The following is an 18,278-nucleotide window of genomic DNA, read 5'->3' as shown; positions in this document are numbered from 1 at the left end:
TCATCACCTCCCCATTAAATAACATCGAATCTGTATTTCCTACCTTCTTGGGTCTGAAGAGCCAGAATATTTAAACCTGACCTGAAGCCCTTGAGAAGCTGCAACAGCCAAACGTGGAAAAGTCACCTCTGTCTGAACCCTTTATCCCATTTCTCACCCAAAGCTCGAAGCAAGTGTCTATTATACACTGTATTATACAAACAGCTGGGTCTCGGGTCCCCACGCCCAGTTCCAAACCCTCTGACCCCCTGGAGTCCGGAGCCAGAGTCCCTGCCAAGCAGTATGGTCCAGGGCGTGGAGAGGTTTCCAGAACTGGGCCCCCTTCACCTACTTCTGCCTCTAGATAATTTTCCCCAGGGCTCTCTTCAGGGCCCCTTAGCTCATCTCAGCCAAAGGGGTGGGGCTGAGTGGTTTGGGCCCCCAGGAGCACAGGTCCTGAGAAATGAGTGAGGGCTTTAGGACCCAGTAGCCTATCCCCTGGGCTGCTTCCCCCTGGGCTGCTTCCCCCAGGGCTCTGCCTCCAGGTTGGGCTGTAGCTGGTCCCTAGGCTCTCATCCCAGGGCAAGGAGGCATGTCACCCAGCAGGACCAGGAAGGAGAGAGCCTGGCTGCTATTTCCAGGACCCTGTCCCCCTCCACCCTGCTGTGTGGCCTGGACCCCAGCAGGTGGAGGCTCTGTCTCAATTCGCCAGGCCTCCTGCCTCCAGGATCAGGCCAGTTCTTGGGATCTCCTGGTCAGTCTCTCCTAGGCTGTGCCCTCCGGACCAGATCCTCCAGCAAAACCTCAGCAACTGCAGGTGGGGTTCTCTCTGACACCAGCTTCTCTCTGTGTCTCTGTCCCAAGAGCGCAGGGCTTCCCAAGTGCCTTCAGGAAGCCCAAATCCTCTATCAAGCTTGGAGTGCTGGTTTAGGGACACTGTGTGCCAGGTTGTCACCTCTTGTGCACTCCTGCCACCGTTTCCAGAGCTCTCCAAATCTCTCCCTCCCTCCCTGTGAACCATGAAAAGTCAGAGGTCCTCACCCAGCCTGGTGCCGGATTCCCTCCCTCCACCTATGTGCCTATCACTGTCCAAGTTCATACCTCAATTTCCCTCTTCCACCAGGGACGCGCGCTTTCTCCCTGCGCCCTGTCCAGTCCCTTCCTGCACCCCAGACTTGCCAGTGTGATCCCGCTCCTTCGTGTGTATCCCAGCTCCTCTCCCAGGTGGCAGGTAGCCTCCCAAATCCAAACCCCCCGCCCATCAGGGGGGCTCACCGCCGCCGTTCTTGTAGCAGAGGTAGGGGAAGCGCCACACGTTGGCCAGGTCCACCGCGAAGCCGACCACCGACAGCAGGAAGTCGATCTTCTTGCCCCAGGTCTCCCGGGGCTGCTCGTCGCTCCCGCGGGACGCCAGGAGGCACTGGACCCCGTTGCGCTCTTTCACCACCAACAGCTCCGCCGCTTTGCGCGGCCGCAGGGGCTGCGCGGACTCTGGGTCCGCCTCGGGCTGCACCTGCGGGTTCATCCGCGCCAGAAGCATGGGTGCGGCTGGCGGGAGGGACGTCAGCGGTACTGGGAACACGCCGGAGCTCTGTTTGGATTAAAGGAAAAGATACGGTCACTGGGCCATTCCGCTCTGGTCGTGCCTCCAGGAATCGCCCGAGATCGCCGGGGATACCTCGGTCAGCGCGCGCTGAACAGACGCAGGGTTCCCAGAAAAGGGCGTGTGTCTGTTGGAACAATTTGGAAACAGAGGTAGTGGCGCGCCGGCTTGTGACGGAACTTAGAGGCGGAGACCGCTCCCGCCCACCCCGTAGATTCAGCTCGGGACCTGGCAGCCCTTCCCTCATTTGACCGCTCCTTCCCGGTCTTAAACGACGAGGTTTGCGAAGCCAGGGTTTCCCAGGCAGCGACCCGCCCGGTGTAGAGGGCTGCCTTCTCCCCCCAGCTCGGGTCTGCACCACCTCCAACAGCCCCAGAAGTCTCCCGGGACACGTACATCTCTGCACGTCAAACTCGCTGGCACTCCAGCTCTGCGCGCCCCAAACTCGCCGGTCTCCCCGGCTCACCTAGCCCGGTCCCGCGCGCAGGGCACACTCACATGTCCGGCAGCAACAGGATCTCGGATGTCGTGCGCCCTGCGCGCCCGGGACTTGCCTCACTTCGCCTCGCTAGGGACAACTTCCACCGCGTGGCGCTCGGGCACAGCCCGACGAGCGCTGGAGGCGCGGGGCGGCCGGCGGGGCGCCGGCTGGCTGGTTCTGGCCGCGCTGGGCAGGGGCCAGGCTGGTAATGTAGCCTGCGCCCCAGGTAACGCGCCGATTGCATTAGCCCAGCGCCGGGCCGCTCCGTCTGGAGCCTGTTAGCACTAATGGAGAGTGACAGCGAGGCCGGGGAGGGGCGGGGGCGCGGCGCGGGCTCTGCAGGTGGCGGGAGCCCGGCGCCCCGCGAGTCGCGGGATCTGGGCCCGCTTCCCCTCTCTAGCACGCACCGAGGTATTAGACGCAGCTCTCAGGGCACCTGGCTCTGGCCTCCGACCATGGCAAGAGAAAGGGACTCCCAGAACTAGGAGCCGAGTCGCTTCTGACTTCTGAGCGGGGCGGGGGGGGGGGGGGGGGGCTGGAGAAGACTGGAGAGAACAAATGGCCCGGTTCAATACCAGCTCTGTCACTGTGGCGGGCGTCTTGAACTACCCTGCTCGAGTTCCAATATCAACAGCACAGGAACGTTCAGCCCAGTTCCTAGGACGGCAAGGCGGTGCTGGCAGGCCGTGGGGTGGGTTTTATTTGGCTGGCTTGGGTGGAAAGGGCACAGCCCAGCACTGACTCCTGCATCTGTGGCTATGAGCAGGCTAGGGAGCCATTGGAGATTGCGACCTCTGCTTCTGAGGATGAGAACTATTATTCACGCGTCTAGTCAGTCCTGAGGTCACCGCTTCACCCACTCGCTTCTGCATATGTCTGCTGTGCCCCAGGCGCTGCCCCAGGCTCTGCGGACACATGGGGGAACAAGCTCCACAACAATCCCCGACATGGTGGAGTTTACATTCTGTCAGGGGGAGAGGGGGGGAAACAAGAGACATAAATAAATACATTATCTGGGGAAAAGGCAGAGCCCGGAAAGGGAATGGGGGGTGGGGTGGGAAGAGAGGGGGTGCTGTTTGGTCAGGGAATCTGAGAAGGGGGCATTTGAACAAGTAAAGGGGTGAGCCATTAGATCTGTTGTAATTCATTCACTCACTCACTCATTCGCCTATTGGTTACTTATCCACTCATCACACGGATGCTGATCACCTGTAATATACCTGAACCTTGCTGGCTAGCGGGGCCGTGGAAATGGGAATCCCTGCCCTCAAAGAGCGAACAGCTCAGTGTGTAAAGAGTCAATCACAACCAAGTGTGGGCAGGATTGGTTGTGACCACGGGGGTGTGGAAATTGGGTGGACCTGAGCCAGCAGGTAAGGGTCGGAGTGGTGATCCAAGAAGGCTTCCTGGAGGTGAGAGCACTTAAGCAGATGGGCATGAGTATGGATAAGTCCAGGCCTGCTGACGTTTAAACATTCCAAACTCAGACCCACCCCAGGATCTTTACGCTTGCTGTTTCCTCTGCCCGATCTCAAATACACCCTCGCTCTCTACAACATCACCCTATTGTATCCCCTTCATGACGTCACTATCCAAATTTGTGTTTGTTTATTTTTTGTCTCCGTCTTGGGTGGTGGATGAGCTCCATGAAGGCAGAGATTTGGACTGTCCTACGTGCATTGTATTGTTAGCACCTAACACATACCAAGGCACCAATTAGGATGTAAAATAAATGAATTAATGGGGCTGCAGGGGGAGTGTTTAGAGCATTTTTCACCAGAGGGACCAGGATGACAAATGTCCACTGCAAAGGATGCAGAGAAGAGAGGAAGGGGAAGCCAGTGAGGCGCTGGGTCTGTTCTGGGCTTCTGGGGGCTGATGACTGAGGGAAGAAGGTCAGGGAAAGGAATGAGCGGAGGTTCCAGGAGGAGAGCCTGGGACCACCGGCTCCCACCCATCAAGACTGTTCATCTTCACTGACCCAGGGATGACCTTGGTGGACCTGTGAGCAAAACAGAAACGGGATCATAGTTCATTTTTCAGGTCAGGAACCTGTGGCCCTGAGGGTTCAAAAGACCTGTCTGAAGTCCACAGGTTGGAAGCGACACAGGAGAGATGAAAACCCAGATATCATCTCCCAGTCCTTGTCCGTTCCACCAGTTTAGGGATGAACACAGACTCTCTCTAGTAATCACATTCCCCTCCTGTCCACGCCCCGCCCCATCCGCTGGTTCTAAAACTGTCACCTCTGAACGCTCTGTGAAGCCCTGGCAATCCCACTGTGGCTGCATCCCCTTGGAAGACCCCTGTCACCTGTCACAGCCCTCCAGCTGGTCACCCATGACCAGTGTCTCACCAGCTACACGATATCCACTGGCAGCCGGAGCTCTTTTTAAAATTCATCTGATCCCTTAAAAGTCTGCCAAGAGACAGCAACACATCAATGTGATTTAATTAACTCTCGGTTTGAGGTCATTTCATTTGCTTCTTTCTACTTCTTTTTATCTGCCAACTTTTCAACAATGAGCATTTGATGCTTGAGCAATCAGAAAAAGATAACCCACAATTTTTTAAAACCTACCAGTCTTTCTAAAGATAATATCTAAACACCTTCAGCAATTCAGACAAGATTCTGCCTATTTAACTACATCTCTAGATATTTTCATTCTTTCCTTATTCTTCCTGCACACCCTCTCCACCTCCAAAATATGCTTTGTTCTCTAGCAACATGGGGGATACTCTACCTCTAATAATAGTTCCCTGGATAACTTGTGCCTTTTGATACCTCTGGATTTTTTAGTATGCACTTTTCATCTTCCTATTGTCTATCTGGAGAACTCTTATTCATTCTCCAAAACTTCAGATGTCACCACCTCTGTAAAGCCTTCCCTGATAGCCACCTCCCACAACAGAGTCAACTCCTTTATACTGCTTTGTATTTTTATCTGTGTGACTTCCCCGCCAACAGAAAGACAGTGCCTATGTCCTGTTACTTAGCCATGTTCCCGAAATATGCACAAAAAAGCACTAAGAAATCTCAGTTGTTGGTTGGGTTTGGGGTCTTTGGTTGAGGGGGTTAATGTTGGATTCTTCCAGAAGCAGAACCTGGATCAAAGAATTGAATTGCAATAGTTTATTGAGGAGGCAGCCCCTGGTAGCCCTGGTGAAGAAGTGGGGAGGTTTGGCAGGAAAGGGAAGGAAACCAGTAGAGGGGACATCAAGGAGCAGTTTCAGCTGTGGACGGCTGGTGTCAGTCCTGCTAGGGACCTGTGCAAGACGGTATGACCCTGGCCACGGCTGTCCCATTCCTGGGTGAGGGAGCTGGGTGTTTGATCCACTTGGGCTGTTCCCAGTGTGCACACCTGCTTGGTTGGTGTGTGGGCTGAACACACTTCTGTCACCAGAAGAAAGCTTTCTGCAGAAGGACTAGCTGTAGGAAGCTGGTGGGCCCAGTCTGCATTGGCAGGGCCGGTGAATGACAATGATGAGGGGTGTGGGCGGGACTCTGGGAGTGTTTGCTACAGGGATGGAGCAGGCATCCCTCCCCCTGCCCCCGTCTCTCTCTCTCTCTCTCTCTCTCTCTCTCTCTCTCACACACACACACACACACACACACAGTCAGAGGGCCCATCGGCATGTCCTGAGAGTCCCACCTTGTGGTTTCGGAGACTTCTGGGAGACAGCAGGGAGGCCACCAGGCTGGGGCTGGGCTGAGGGGAAGGCGTCTCCCTCCATCTCTAGTCCAGAATCCCCGCTCACCGCTCCGAGAGTGTGGGGCCATGTGGCTTCTCTCTGTGCCCTGCATCCTGCCCCTCCAGGTGGCCTGAGGGCATGCGGTGGGCAGGCGGCTAGAGCGTTATCAGAGCTAATGTGATCTCTGTGGAGGCGTCACTTCCACTTACCGTGGCACGTGGTGACACAGGCCATGGGCCAAGGCAATGGCTGGTGCTCTCAGACCTCTGGCCCTCTCCCCACGGACGCCAAGACCCTGACACATGGCGGCTGGGCTGGGGGACATTTGGGGTCCAAAGGGCCGTGTCCTAGATGTGTCCTGAGGATATGCTCAGAACTTGTACCCCCATTGCACTGGTGGGGAAACTGAGGCCCAGGAGGAGGAGAGGTATGCTCGTATATTTGTTTCCTTCCTTTCTCTTCGTTCTTTTTCTTGTTTTTTTTTTTTTTGTTTGTTTGTTTGTTTTTGGGATCGGGGCAACAGACCTATATGTCCTTGCAGCTGACCTGCCCTGGGGCCATTGGTCATTGCAAATAGCACACAAGTCCCCTAAATAAAAGACCCCCATAAGCTGAAATTAGCCTCCTTCATCCACATCCCTCTAAAGCTTCCGGGGATTGTCAAGTCTTCCCACCCACTCAGCTGTGGCTCAGTCCTTAGACTGCCCTCTGCTGAGCTCCTACCCCAACTGACCGCCATCGCGTGAGGACCCCGAGGCATGGCTGGGCTGCGTTGAATTTACTCGCTCATCTGTATCAGCCACGGGAGGACTTTGGATTTTATTCTGAATGAAACGAGAGACACTGGAAGGAGAGATGGATAGGACTAAACTTGTTGCCGAAAGGTCAGACGCTAGCATTAAAAAACTTCTGCCCATCACTGACATTCACATTTACATCCTCAGCCTGGATCCAGCTACAGACTGGACATCTCTACGTGGGTCCCAAAGGCACCTGGGACTCATCCCATCCCAGGTGGATTTCTTGACCTCCCCTTCTGACTCGCCCACACACCTGCTCCTCCTGCCTCCCTCATTCCAGCTGACGGCATGCCCCTTCCAGTCCCTCGGGACAGAGCCTTGGAATGGGCCGTGACTCTTCTTCTTACAAAAGGTGTAAACGCATCCTTGCGATGACGCACTAATGCAAGCCCAGCCGAGCCTCTGGGCCCCGTGGGATGGCGATTCAGGAGGGACAGAGGCCCCGGGGAGAAGAGAACCGGCGTGGCAGGTGGTGTGGCAGAAAGGGCACGGGGCTGGGAGTCAGCACCCCAGGTCCTGATCCCTCTCTGCTGCTTTCGGTCTTTGGGGGGAGGGCCGCGTCTGTCAGCAAGATGGGGAAGGACCACGGGAAGAAGAAAGACAGACAAGAAGTATGTCAGCAGAGGAGCTGGGGAAGGAGATGGAAGGGAGGGGTCTCAGGCAAAGAGACGCAGGCTCCTGGAAGAGAAGGGCCCCCTCCCTTCTCCGTGTTAGCCCCCAAAATACAGCCTTTGGCCTTAAGAGGATCATGGGAGTTATGGTGACAGGACTCACACCTGGGTCCTTTCCTGGGTCCCTCTCCAGGAAAGAGGGGGCTGTAGTCAGCTGGCCCTCTGAGAGAGCCAACGACCAGGCTGGAATCTCCGAGCGGGGCTGGACCGCGGTCACCTCCGTGCCCCAGTGTGCTCGGCTAGGAGACCTGGCACTCCTTAGATGAGCGGACGACACGAGGTCTCTCCCAGAAATACGCACATCCACCTCACATATTTGAATTCAGTGTAATATTTCACACATATAAGAAAAAGTATACAAAACATGTATGAACAGTTAAAACACTGTTAATAATACAAACTCACAAGAACCCCTTTCCCGGAATAAGAAACAGCGCGTTCCCAATCCCCCACGAGACCCCACGGGCCCCTCCCTCCACGTACCCCTTCACCCCAACCCCCTACTGCAAGGGAACCATCATCCTGAAGTCAGCAAACTCTCATTTCTTTACAGCATAATCCCCTGTGACTACGTTCCAAACAACACATTGTTTAGTTTTGTCCGCTGAACTTCATATAAAAGGAGTCACACTACTGATATTGTTCTGTGACTTCTTTGGCTGAATGGAACATTCTGGAGATTCATCCAGGATGGTGGAGTTCGCTGCAGTTCCAGTTTCCTTGCACACGTGGGTTTGTTTCTGGACTCTTCTTCCTGCTCCATTGGTCTATTTGGCTGTGCCTGAGCAATATCACATTGTCTTCATCGACCTTGCTTTCGAGGTACGAACGTCTAGTCAACAGATGGGTGCATTCTGGGGTCCAAGGTACAGCATGGTGAGTAGAGTTCACAGTACTGGATTGTAGATTCGAAAGTTGCCAAGAGAGTAGATCTTATGGTAATCGTATCACAATGTACGTAGATATCAAATCATCATGTAGTACACTTGAAATATATACAGTTTTATTAGTCAACTGTACCTCAGTAAAGCTGGGAAAATAGACAAACACTACTTTCTACTAAGTTTTCCTACCCGAGGGGGAAAGACAGCGTAGCTCTTTTTCTTTGGAAATGTCTTGGCAAGGTTCCTTCCTACAGATTTCAGCCAGCTTGCCGAGTTCCATGAAAAATCCCTTTGGAATTTCAACTGTGATTACATTGAATCTATAGCTCAATTAGGGGAGAACTAACTTTCTCACAGCGTTCGGTCTCCCTCCTACCCAAGAACACAGTACATAACTCCATGTGCTTGCCTTCTTAAGTGTACACAGAATTTTAAATATAGTTTTAGGGGATTGGCAGATTCTTACATGAAATCCATCTCTGAATCCTTTAAAATGACTGCCTGCTAAGCTCTGAGCTCTTTTTTTTTTAATTCCCTAAGACATACTTCCCAATGGCTTGTCCAGTAATAAACAGGGGCCCAAGTGATACTTACAGCCACCTTCCCACCCTTTCCCGCTTATCTCACTGGCCTCTGATATCTAAGCCTAGGAAACTGACCAAGTTCAGCTTTTTCTGCAGCCTGCAGAACAAGGGCTAAAAGCATAGGCTTCAGAGCCTATTTGCCTGAATGTTTATCCTGGTTCCACCACTTACTAGCTGTGAAATCTTGGCCAAGTTCTCCTACTCAGTTTCCTCATCTGTACAATGGGTAGAATGGTGGTGATAACAGTATCTGCTCCACAGACTCCTCGAGAGGATCCAATGAAAACCACATGTAAAGCACTCAGGACAGTGCCTGGGTTATAGCGCATGTGTTACTTCTTCTTCTTGTTTCCAAAAGTTTCACTTCTCTGTCTGTGGGAGGCAGGAGCTTCTGCAGAATTTTCAGTGAGGTTTACAAATTCCAAGAGTGGGATAAAATAGCAAATACTGGTTGCCATGATGATTATGAGTGTGGCCTGGGGAGTTAAAAGAAAAAAAAAAAGGCCTGATTTCACCATTGATCCGCCAGGTGACCTTGCGCTTCTGAGCCTCAGTTTCCCCACCTGTAAAAGGGGGATAGTATATTACAATAGTTAAGATAATCAGTGGGAAAGGCTTTGGTAACACCATAGGAAGGGACCCATTTATCAAGGCTTCGTAATAACAATTGAGGTCCTGTCCTCGAAGGTCACAGCTTCTTCCTAGAGAACCTTTGCCTCTTCGCCTTCCCTGGCTCACGCCATTCTAGCTCATTGTTCAAGTTCAGGCTGCTGGGCCCCACCCCAGAAATTTGAATTTGGAAGATCTGCAATGAGAATCAGGAATTTGCACATTTTGCAGCATGTTCAAGTCCTGCTTAAATAAAACAATCCCAGTAGTGGTGACTTAACCTTTCGTAAGCTCGGAACCAGGTTGAGAGTGGCCGTAACGATTTGCACTTGGCTTTGCCCAACCTAAGCGTCCTCTTTCCCAGTGCCGTGGCTTCTCCCCTTTTGCTCTGACCAGACTTAGCAAAAAACAAGGCACAGCCCCTTCCCGGCTGCCCTGCGTTTTCTCGGGGAGGCGAGAACGGGCGCCCTCTAGGGCACGGAAGGGAGAGAGGCTGCTGTGTGCTCACTGTCTCAGGGACGGTCCTGGAGGTACCAGGAGCAGCCGGAAGCCCCCCAAAGCAGGCGTGTGGATCGGGCAGGAGGGGATGGAGATGGGAATTGCATCCTCATCAGCATGATCGTCGTGAAGCCTGACAGGTTTGTCTACAAGGAGGCCAAACGCTGGAAGAGACTGCTTCCCGCAGGAGCTGGTCATCGTCCCCAGGAACCTGAATCTGACCAGCTGCTTGGGGATGGCGGCAGGGGCAGTGGTCCACACTCTGGGGACCTCGCACAGAGAGCGCCTGCCTGAGTCCCGTCCTGGCGAAGCCCGCCCCCTCCTGCTTCTGTACCTGGGGCCCCTGGGATGCAAAGCAGAGTCTCTGAGGGCACTCTCTATGGTGAATGCCATCGCCCTCCCTTTCTCATTTCTTAGGAGACCGCCTCCCCTTGGCCTCCCTCATATGAGGAGCAGACATAGTGACACTCAGCCTCCATACTAACTGCTTGGGGCTTCCCACCCTGGCTGTGTCCCTCACCAGCTGTGTCATGTTGGGCTGACGCGTGCCTCAGTTTCCGCTCCTGTTCCAGGGGGCTCACCCTCGTCCCTGTCTCCTGGGGTGGCTGTAAGACTCGACTGCGCAGTGACTGCACAGCACTTCAGCGGTGGGCGGCACGCGCTGCACCCAGCACAGATACTTGCTATCCTTCGGCGGTCCTTCCATTCACTGAGCCGGTGCCGGTTCCGGACACAGCACAGATACTTGCTATCCTTCGGCGGTCCTTCCATTCACTGAGCCTGGGCCGGTTCCGGGAGTCACGCTGAGCATGACGCCATGCAACCCTCACTATGATTATCTCCATTTTCACAGGCTGAAGAAGGAATGCTGACAGTGATTAAATGTCTTGTCTTGCCCAAGGTCACCCACCCCACTCCAGATGACACCTCTTCTCCCCCCCCCCATGCCCCCAAACCACCCAGAAGCCAGGAGTGCCAGACAGAGCTCAGTGGGACCTCGCCGCCCTTCCCTGAAGTGGAGCCGCGCAGCAGGTCGATGAGATGGCCGGTGGTTTAAGACCTCACAGGCCTCACAAGCATTTAATGGCTTTGAATCCTTCAGGGAGAAAGGACGACCCCACTTCCATGTCCTTTGGACCCTGACTATTGAAGAAGCAAGTCTCAGTCGGGTCTAACCTGTCTGCAGTGCATCTCTCTCCAGTGCCTCTCTCTCCTTTACACGTCATTGCAACAGCAGAAAGCCAGGCCTGGGGACAGAGTCTTCAGCCCACATTTGAATAACAGCATTTTCTTCCCATCGCATGTATTTTCACATGTACCGTCTAGTGATGGCATGTGATACTGCTTTTTGATTTACAGTAGTGACATAAAGGCTGTTTCATTATTTATTACCTTTAACTTTAGGATTTAAAAACTATGAAATAGTTCAGACTTAGGTAAAAATATAGACAATTATATAACAAACAACTAGCTGGTTTAAGACACGAGAACATGGTTGAGACCACCTGCGAATCTCTGCTCAGTTCCACTCCTCTCCCTTCCCACCTCCCCGGGGCAGGCATCATCCTTAGAGTAGGCTGATTATTCCCAACCTGTACGCATGTATGTTTTCATCAGATAGATATGTGTGTGTGTGTGTGTGTGTTCCCAAGATTATCTTTTATGAGTGTGTGTGTCTACGAGGCCTAACACACACAGAGAAGTACACTGATCATCGCGTACTTTTTAACTTGTAAATACACCCATATAAGCACCGCCAAGGCCATTAAAAAATGACCAGCACCACAGAAGTCCCCCGTGGACTCTCCCTCCCCCTGCCCCGCCCCATCAACATCTCCTTCTTCCTCCCCAGAGGAAATCACATCCTGACCTCTGTGGCATCCACTCGGTTGGCCCTGTCTAAACAATAGAAAGCATCATTTCGCGCATATTTGCAGTTTATACAAATGGTGTCATTCTGTACTAAGCTTTCCGCGAGTGTTCTTGAGATTTTTCCATGTTGATCCTTGGGCTTCCTTTTTAAAACAAACGTATTTAATTAAGAGGAGCGAGTTGATTTAAAGGAAATGTCGAGTGTGTACTAAGTAAGACAAGCAGCGTCGAGGAAACGGTGGACCCAACTCCGCCACCTCCCCCCGGTGGCAGGTGGGAAGCTGAGGCCAGAGAGTGTAAGAGCCGTACCCCCAGGTCACCCTGCACGTTGGTGGCTCAGTTCAGGCCAGGGCCCCAGCCCCAAATGCCTGAACTCAGAGATCTTTGCCACCCCGTCACGTTGGCAAGAAAATGACACCCCCCCCACACACACACCCCTCTTCACAGCGACAGATGTCAGCTCTAGTTCCTAGCCAGGGTAAGTCCTTAACCCTGAGCTGCAGAAAGTCAACCGTTCTGGTTGAGTTGACTGTTTTAGAATGAAGCCCAGGACGGGAGTGGTGAGCTGTTGGGGGCACGGAGACAGCTGTCCAGCCTTCAAAGTTATGACAAGTCTTCCACTTGGCAGCCCACCTCGGTGACCTATATTTTAATATGTGCTATTAGATTATTGCTAATGAGACATCTTAGGGATAAAAGAATTATGTTCGCTGCCCAGGCTGTGGTAAAAGTACAATTGAATTAAGGGCTGAAATCGTTTAGGACTCTGCTAGACAACCTGTCCCCCAGGCTGGGCCTGAATGGAGATATTAAGCTTTGGAAATTACACAGAGAAAAAAAAAAAAAGTATAATTGATCTAAGGTAACTTCACTCGTCTAATTAAATAATGTGATTGTTCCAGGCAGAAAAGATCGGGACAAGGAGCCGGACGGAAAAGGCTCGCTATCTGCAAACAAAGTTATAAGTAAAAGCCCCGGGGAACTGACTTTTTCCTGCCGAGCTGAGCGCTGCCCCAGTCGCCCCATCCCCCCCCCCATGATCTGAGGGCACCTGATTGTTAGCAGGCAATGGGTCTCATCTGGGTGTCACAGGACCTGACGTTTGGCAGGGACCCCCCGGTCCCCATTCTCATTGTGCCCTACCCAAAACCGGAGCCTATGTGCCTCCCCTTGCCCATCCCCCAGTGTGGGGAGCCCCCCAAGGCAGGTTGTCCAGTGTCTTCACTCTTGGTTACAAGAGATTTCTCTGGGGAAGGGGGAGTGCGGGGTGGGGGGCAGCCGCGTGTGTAGCCCGTGTCTACTCTCGGGCGTCCGCTCTCGGGGGGAGCACAGAGGCCCCCGCACAATCCCGCTTCCCGGGAACCAGCCTCCGCCCATCCCGGGCCACCATCTGTCATGGCCCAAGTGCCAACCTCCGCTGGTTGTCGAGTGAATGTGCTGCAGGAGACTCAAGGGCTGAAGGAGAGAAATTCTATCCCTTTCTCTGGCCTAAATATTTGCATCCCGCCAACCCTTTCATTGCTTCTCGATTATTTGGGGACAATGCTAGCATGACAGGGGCTGCCATCCAGAGCCCCTCCGCCCCGCACCTGCAAGCCTGTGAGAGCAGAGGCATCTCATCTTCCATCTAGATCGCCGCCCTGCTGGCAGCTGCCCCACTCCACTCCTGTCGCCCTGCCCTCAGGTGACATGGCTGGTTGTGTGGAAGATGAAACTTGGGGGCTCTCCAGCCCCCCAACGTGCCCCCGAATATTGCTGCTTCTGAGGCCTTAAAGCCCGTAGTTAATTCTTTTAACTATTACTCTATTTAGGCTAAAAAGCAGCTAGAATATGTAGATAGAAGAGACTTAGTCACTCCATCCTCCCTCCCTCCCTCCTTCTTTTCTTTTCTCTTTTCTTTTCTTTTCTTTTCTTTCCTCCCTCCCTTCTCCCTCCCTCCCTCCCTCCCTACCCCCCTCATCCCTCCCTTCCTCCCTCCCTCTCTCCCTCCCTCCCTTCCCCCTTCCTTCCTTCCTTCCTTCCTTCCTTCCTTCCTTCCTTCCTTCCTTCCTTCCTTCCTTCCTTTCTTCCCACAAGTATTTCCTGAGCAGCTGTCAGGTATCAGGAACAGTTCTATGAGGCAGGGCTATAGTGGGACACAAGACAGATGAAGTCCCGACTCAAACTCAAGCAGGGGAAAGTCTAGAAACAAATAAGCAAATAAATATCAATAGATATGGACAAGCACTGGAAGACACTACCTGAGTGATTGGCTAACTCAGAAAGCCCCGAAGGGCCCTTGGCTGGAAGCCCCCTCTGAGGCCTCCCAAGGCGAGAGGCCAGCAGATGAGAGAAGGCAGGGTGATTCTGGCCGACGGGGCGATGTCTGTGCCAGAGGAAGTGCAGAGATGGGCCGTGGCCTGATTGGCAGGCACCTTCCCGCCACATGGAGGAGGACGGTGCTTACTCTCCACGCGGTGAGAAAGCCTTTGAGGGCTGTGGTGAGCACGTGACCCAAGTTGTATTTTAAGGGTCTGTCCGGCCTCTGAGTGCAAAGTGGTGGGCAGCAGTGGAGCAGGGACCTGGTCAGGGGGCTCTAGAGTCGCCAGGAGCCATGAGGGGTGGTGAGGAGGAAGGCTGGGACCTTCCTCCCAGGCAGGAAGAGGAGGATTGGCAGGAAGGCAAAGGCCGGTTGTGATGGTGACTCTAAAGGAGCCATCTGGGGACACTTCCTGATTCTGACAAAATACAAAGAAATATTTCAAGAGTAAATGGACGTGCTCTCTTTACAGATGTGACCGTCCCGGCTCAGAGAACGGCCTGCCGTGTGCCATCCTGCTGGGACACCGTCTGTCTTGGGGCCGCTCTCTGTCTCCCAGTCAGACCAACTGGGTCAGTTCCAAGGGAGTGGACCTGCTCTCTGCGGGGGTCTGTGAGCAGGGCAGAACGCAGAGTTTGATTGTTCTTAAGGACAATCCTCAAACTTCACCATGTCAACCAGCAGGTGACTTGTGATATGTGGGGCAGGAGACACAGGAGACACCTCTCTTCCTCCAAAGCTGGCGACAGAGTTGAAGAGACGCCCGTATGAATGCCCAGGGAAGGTGGACGTAAGGCGGACGTGGAAACTCTGACTTGAGCAGCAGGAGCCGTGTCTGTGAGCTCAGGAGAGAAAGTGAACGGACCCCAGCGCGGATCGGCACTTCCCAGACCTCTCCTGTGGTTTTGGTCGCCCGGGATCTTTGCAAAGCCTTCATTACTTTCTAATTGTCTGGGGCAGTAGTCGGCAAACTCATTCGTCAACAGAGCCAAATATCAACAGTACAACGATTGAAGTTTCTTTTGAGAGCCAAATTTTTTAAACTTAAACTATATAGGTAGGTACATTCCTTATCGAGGTAGCGCCCACACGTGGTATTTTGTGGAAGAGCCACACACTCAAGGGCCCAAAGAGCCGCATGTGGCTCGCGAGCCGCGGTTTGCCGACCACTGGTCTGGGATATCCCCTCCTTCCCACCTCTGTCTTCCTTTCCTTCTACCTTCAGACTTAGAAATTAGCTCAGTGACTCAGCCATTTGACTTCTTATTAATACCAGGCTCCCGGGTCCTCTCTCTGCCCGTTCTCCTTTCTGTCTCTCAGAAGCCCAGCAAGTACCCTTCCCGGAGGCCATAAGGAGACCACGGCCCAGGACCCCTGCCCCCTGCCCCTCTATGGTGCCAGAGTTGCTGGGTGACCTTCCACTCACCACGTTTCCTCTGCTGAGAGCTCCCAGTCCCATGTCTACCCTGGAAGCAGAATTCTGACATTTCTGTGTATTTTCTAATTCAACCCTCCCCCCCACACACAAAACAAGACACACACACCCTCAACAAAGCAGGCCCATCAAACATCATGAGCTGTGGCTAATAAAGTCAACCACAAAACTTCTAGGACAGAGGAGACTCCAGAGTTCATCCCAGGCAGCCCTCCTCTCTATCCCCGTCACCCCCAAACAGTAGCCGCTTAGTATGCGCTTGATTGCCTCCCGCGACGGGGTGCTTACTTCTTACAAAGGCAACTGACTCCGCCTTTAAACCTCTGATGGTTAGAAGGCCTTCTCCCTTTAAGTCCAGCTGTCAACCTGGACCTTCCACCTCTGAACTCTGGGTTCAGTCCTTGGCTCCACACAAAAGAAGTTGATTCCCTTCTTCTACCAAACAACCCTTGTCCGTATTTGAGGACAGGCATACCAAGATCCTTGCCCTACCCCACTCACATTGGGTTTCCTCTTCTCTGAGTCCACCCCCCCCAGGCCCCACGCTTTTCTGTGTGTCTTAAGAGATTGATTCCAGATCACAGCTCCCGGAATGGCCTTTGGAACCCAGCAGCTGCCCGGCAGTCAACGCTAATAGCTACGAGGCTGCGGGGACACACTTCTCTCCCCGCCTCAGCCACTGACTTTCTTGGGCTTCCTGGATCCGGCTGCTGTCAGTTGCATCCTGGTGAAAAGTAAACATTTGCATGGCTTCACTGCGCCTGCCGCCGAGACACCTGTCTGTTCTCTGGCAGCAGGGACAGGGCCACAACCATGTGTGACCACTCAGAAAGGGGCCTTGAGAGCCACGAAAGCAGTTGGTGGCCTCGTACAGCAGATGTCAGTCAGGGTGGCTGCTGGAAGGAGCTGCCTGTCACAGGGAGTCACCAACCAGTGCCTCGTGGGCCGACTCCAGGTCCCCCGTGTGGTCCTGGACCCACCCACTGCGTAACAGAAAATTCACATACACATCTGAGTCCCGGGCTTCCCATAAAGCATCGGGCGCTCTCTCTGGCCACTCGGAGCTCTGGAGTGGGCGGAGCTCTCCAGCTGACCCCAAAGGCCTTACTTCTCGTCAGCGCTCCTTACCTTTCTGCCGACCTCTGTGATGTTGGACAGTTGGCCCTTCTGCTTCCTTGGCACCAGCATCATCCCCGTGGTGGCAGTGCTGTCTGGGAAGGTGTCACCATTCTGCCCCCACAGGAGCACGAGGGTTTCCCACGCGCACCCGCTTCCCCAACCAACGCTGGTCCCCTGCCTGGACTGCTTGCTACCTACCTGAGTGTGGCCGGGTGTTTCCTGAGCAGTCAAGTGCCTTTGGCCCGCCCGCTCTTTGCACATGTCAGGCGCTCTGCTGAAGGCTCCCTGCCCACCCCCACCTCACCCATCTGCCAAACAAACGTGCGCCCCTCCATCAGCTCTGATGGGCGCCCCTTTCTCTGAGGGCAGGGTGCCCTGCAGACCTCCTCTCCTCCGGGCACCCTCAGCACCGTCCAGAGGTGGGTTTGCTTTTGTACTTTTCCCACCTGGGAAGCAGGAGAGCACAGCTCCTACACTCGGCAGGACTTACATGTCAAGTTAGTGACCCCAGGCAGGACTTACATGTCAAGTTAATGACCCCAGGCAGGACTTACATGTCAAGTTAGTAACCCCAGGCAGGACTTACATGTCAAGTTAGTGACCCCAGGCAGGACTTACATGTCAAGTTAGTAATCCCAGATTCACACGGGGGGGGGGGGGGGGGGGGGAGGAAAGAAAACAAAATCTGGTGAAGTCCTGGTTCTTGTAACTCCGGAAAGGACTTGAGAGTTTTACTGTGCATTCACATTCAGGATGTCCTTTAATATCACCTGAATGTAAACTAGAGAGCACATGACAAAAAGTGAGGCAAGCAGGGCAGACCAGAATGCGATCTGTGGTGTGACATCCCTCGGGGAGGGAATGCCAAGAGTGGGGGGGCCTGTGGCTGAAGGTCGGGCAGCCAGACTGGGGCCACCCCAGCTCAGCACACACCCGACTCCTGAAACGTGTCCCAGGCGCCCAGGGCACATGGCCACTTGTCTCAAGGACCTGGCCCAGGATCTGGGGCCTCCACACTTTGGGGTCCAGGTGCCTTGGGAAGCACAGCCCCCAGCCCGGGCACCCAGACCAAATTCTGTGAGCACCGGGCCACAGGCTATGTATCACTTTTACAAGCGAGACCTGAGCCAGGGACTGGAGACAAAAGAAAAAAGAAAAAAAAAAGTGACTGCCCCTTCTGCTTTTAGGTATTTGCTCATGACAGATTACAAGCTCAGAAGGTTGTCCCACCCAGCAGCACCTTCCCCAGCACACAGCTCAGGGACAAGCAGACCCCTCCTCTGCCCCCCCCACCCTGTCACAGGAGGGGCTGCAGCGGACAGACCTCGGCTCGGTGCAGCTCCCGGCCTGACCTGGAAAGGAAGAGCCCGGTTCAGGGCACTCGTGGGGACTCGAGGCGTCCCGCCTGGGCTGTGAGGAGCAATGGAGGACGCACCCCTGAGGGAAGGGACCGCTCCGGTCTCCAGGCCAGGAGAGCATCCGTGGTGGCTCTCACGGGGGCGGGGCGTTCTTCTCTCTCCCCAGGCTCTGCAGACGGGGAGTGGCAGGGCCGGCACCCCCGGCGGAGCAGGGGCAGCTGGTGTCTGTGCTGAGAGGTGGTCAGTGAGGGCAGGGGGGGCTCACGAGCAGGAGGTCTGGGCGCCAGTTCTCAGTGTCCGTTTCACAGTTCCCTCCGAAGGGCCTCGGAACCTGTGTTAAGCACCACACCTGGGCATGGCCACACCTGGACATGGCCACACCTGGGCATGGCT

The 18,278-nt window shown here is 54.1% G+C and overlaps 1 protein-coding gene across 4 annotated transcripts in view; it reads right to left on the bottom strand.

The window, feature by feature from the left end:
- SLC6A2 (solute carrier family 6 member 2) overlaps window positions 1–16,696 on the bottom strand; it is a 58,646-nt gene extending 41,950 nt beyond the window's left edge. The window contains exons 1-2 of one of the 4 annotated variants that reach the window (XM_066243595.1): window positions 16,537–16,696; window positions 1,255–1,570 (exon numbers count right to left, since the gene is read on the bottom strand). In XM_066243595.1, the coding sequence (XP_066099692.1) occupies window positions 1,255–1,570; window positions 16,537–16,599 (379 nt within the window). In that variant the 5' untranslated portion in view covers window positions 16,600–16,696. Of the gene's footprint in view, window positions 1–1,254; window positions 1,571–1,657; window positions 1,688–2,080; window positions 2,202–2,470; window positions 2,579–16,536 lie in introns of those variants that run through there. The other 3 variants (XM_066243596.1, XM_066243598.1, XM_066243597.1) reach the window with 3 other exon arrangements.
- Between the last annotated feature and the right edge of the window lie 1,582 nt (window positions 16,697–18,278).

This window comes from Saccopteryx bilineata, chromosome 9, assembly GCF_036850765.1.
Source record: "Saccopteryx bilineata isolate mSacBil1 chromosome 9, mSacBil1_pri_phased_curated, whole genome shotgun sequence".
In the NCBI taxonomy this organism is placed as follows: Eukaryota; Metazoa; Chordata; class Mammalia; order Chiroptera; family Emballonuridae; genus Saccopteryx; species Saccopteryx bilineata.
Note: the sequence above shows the minus strand (reverse complement) of the source record. Positions and strands in the feature narration are given on the sequence as shown.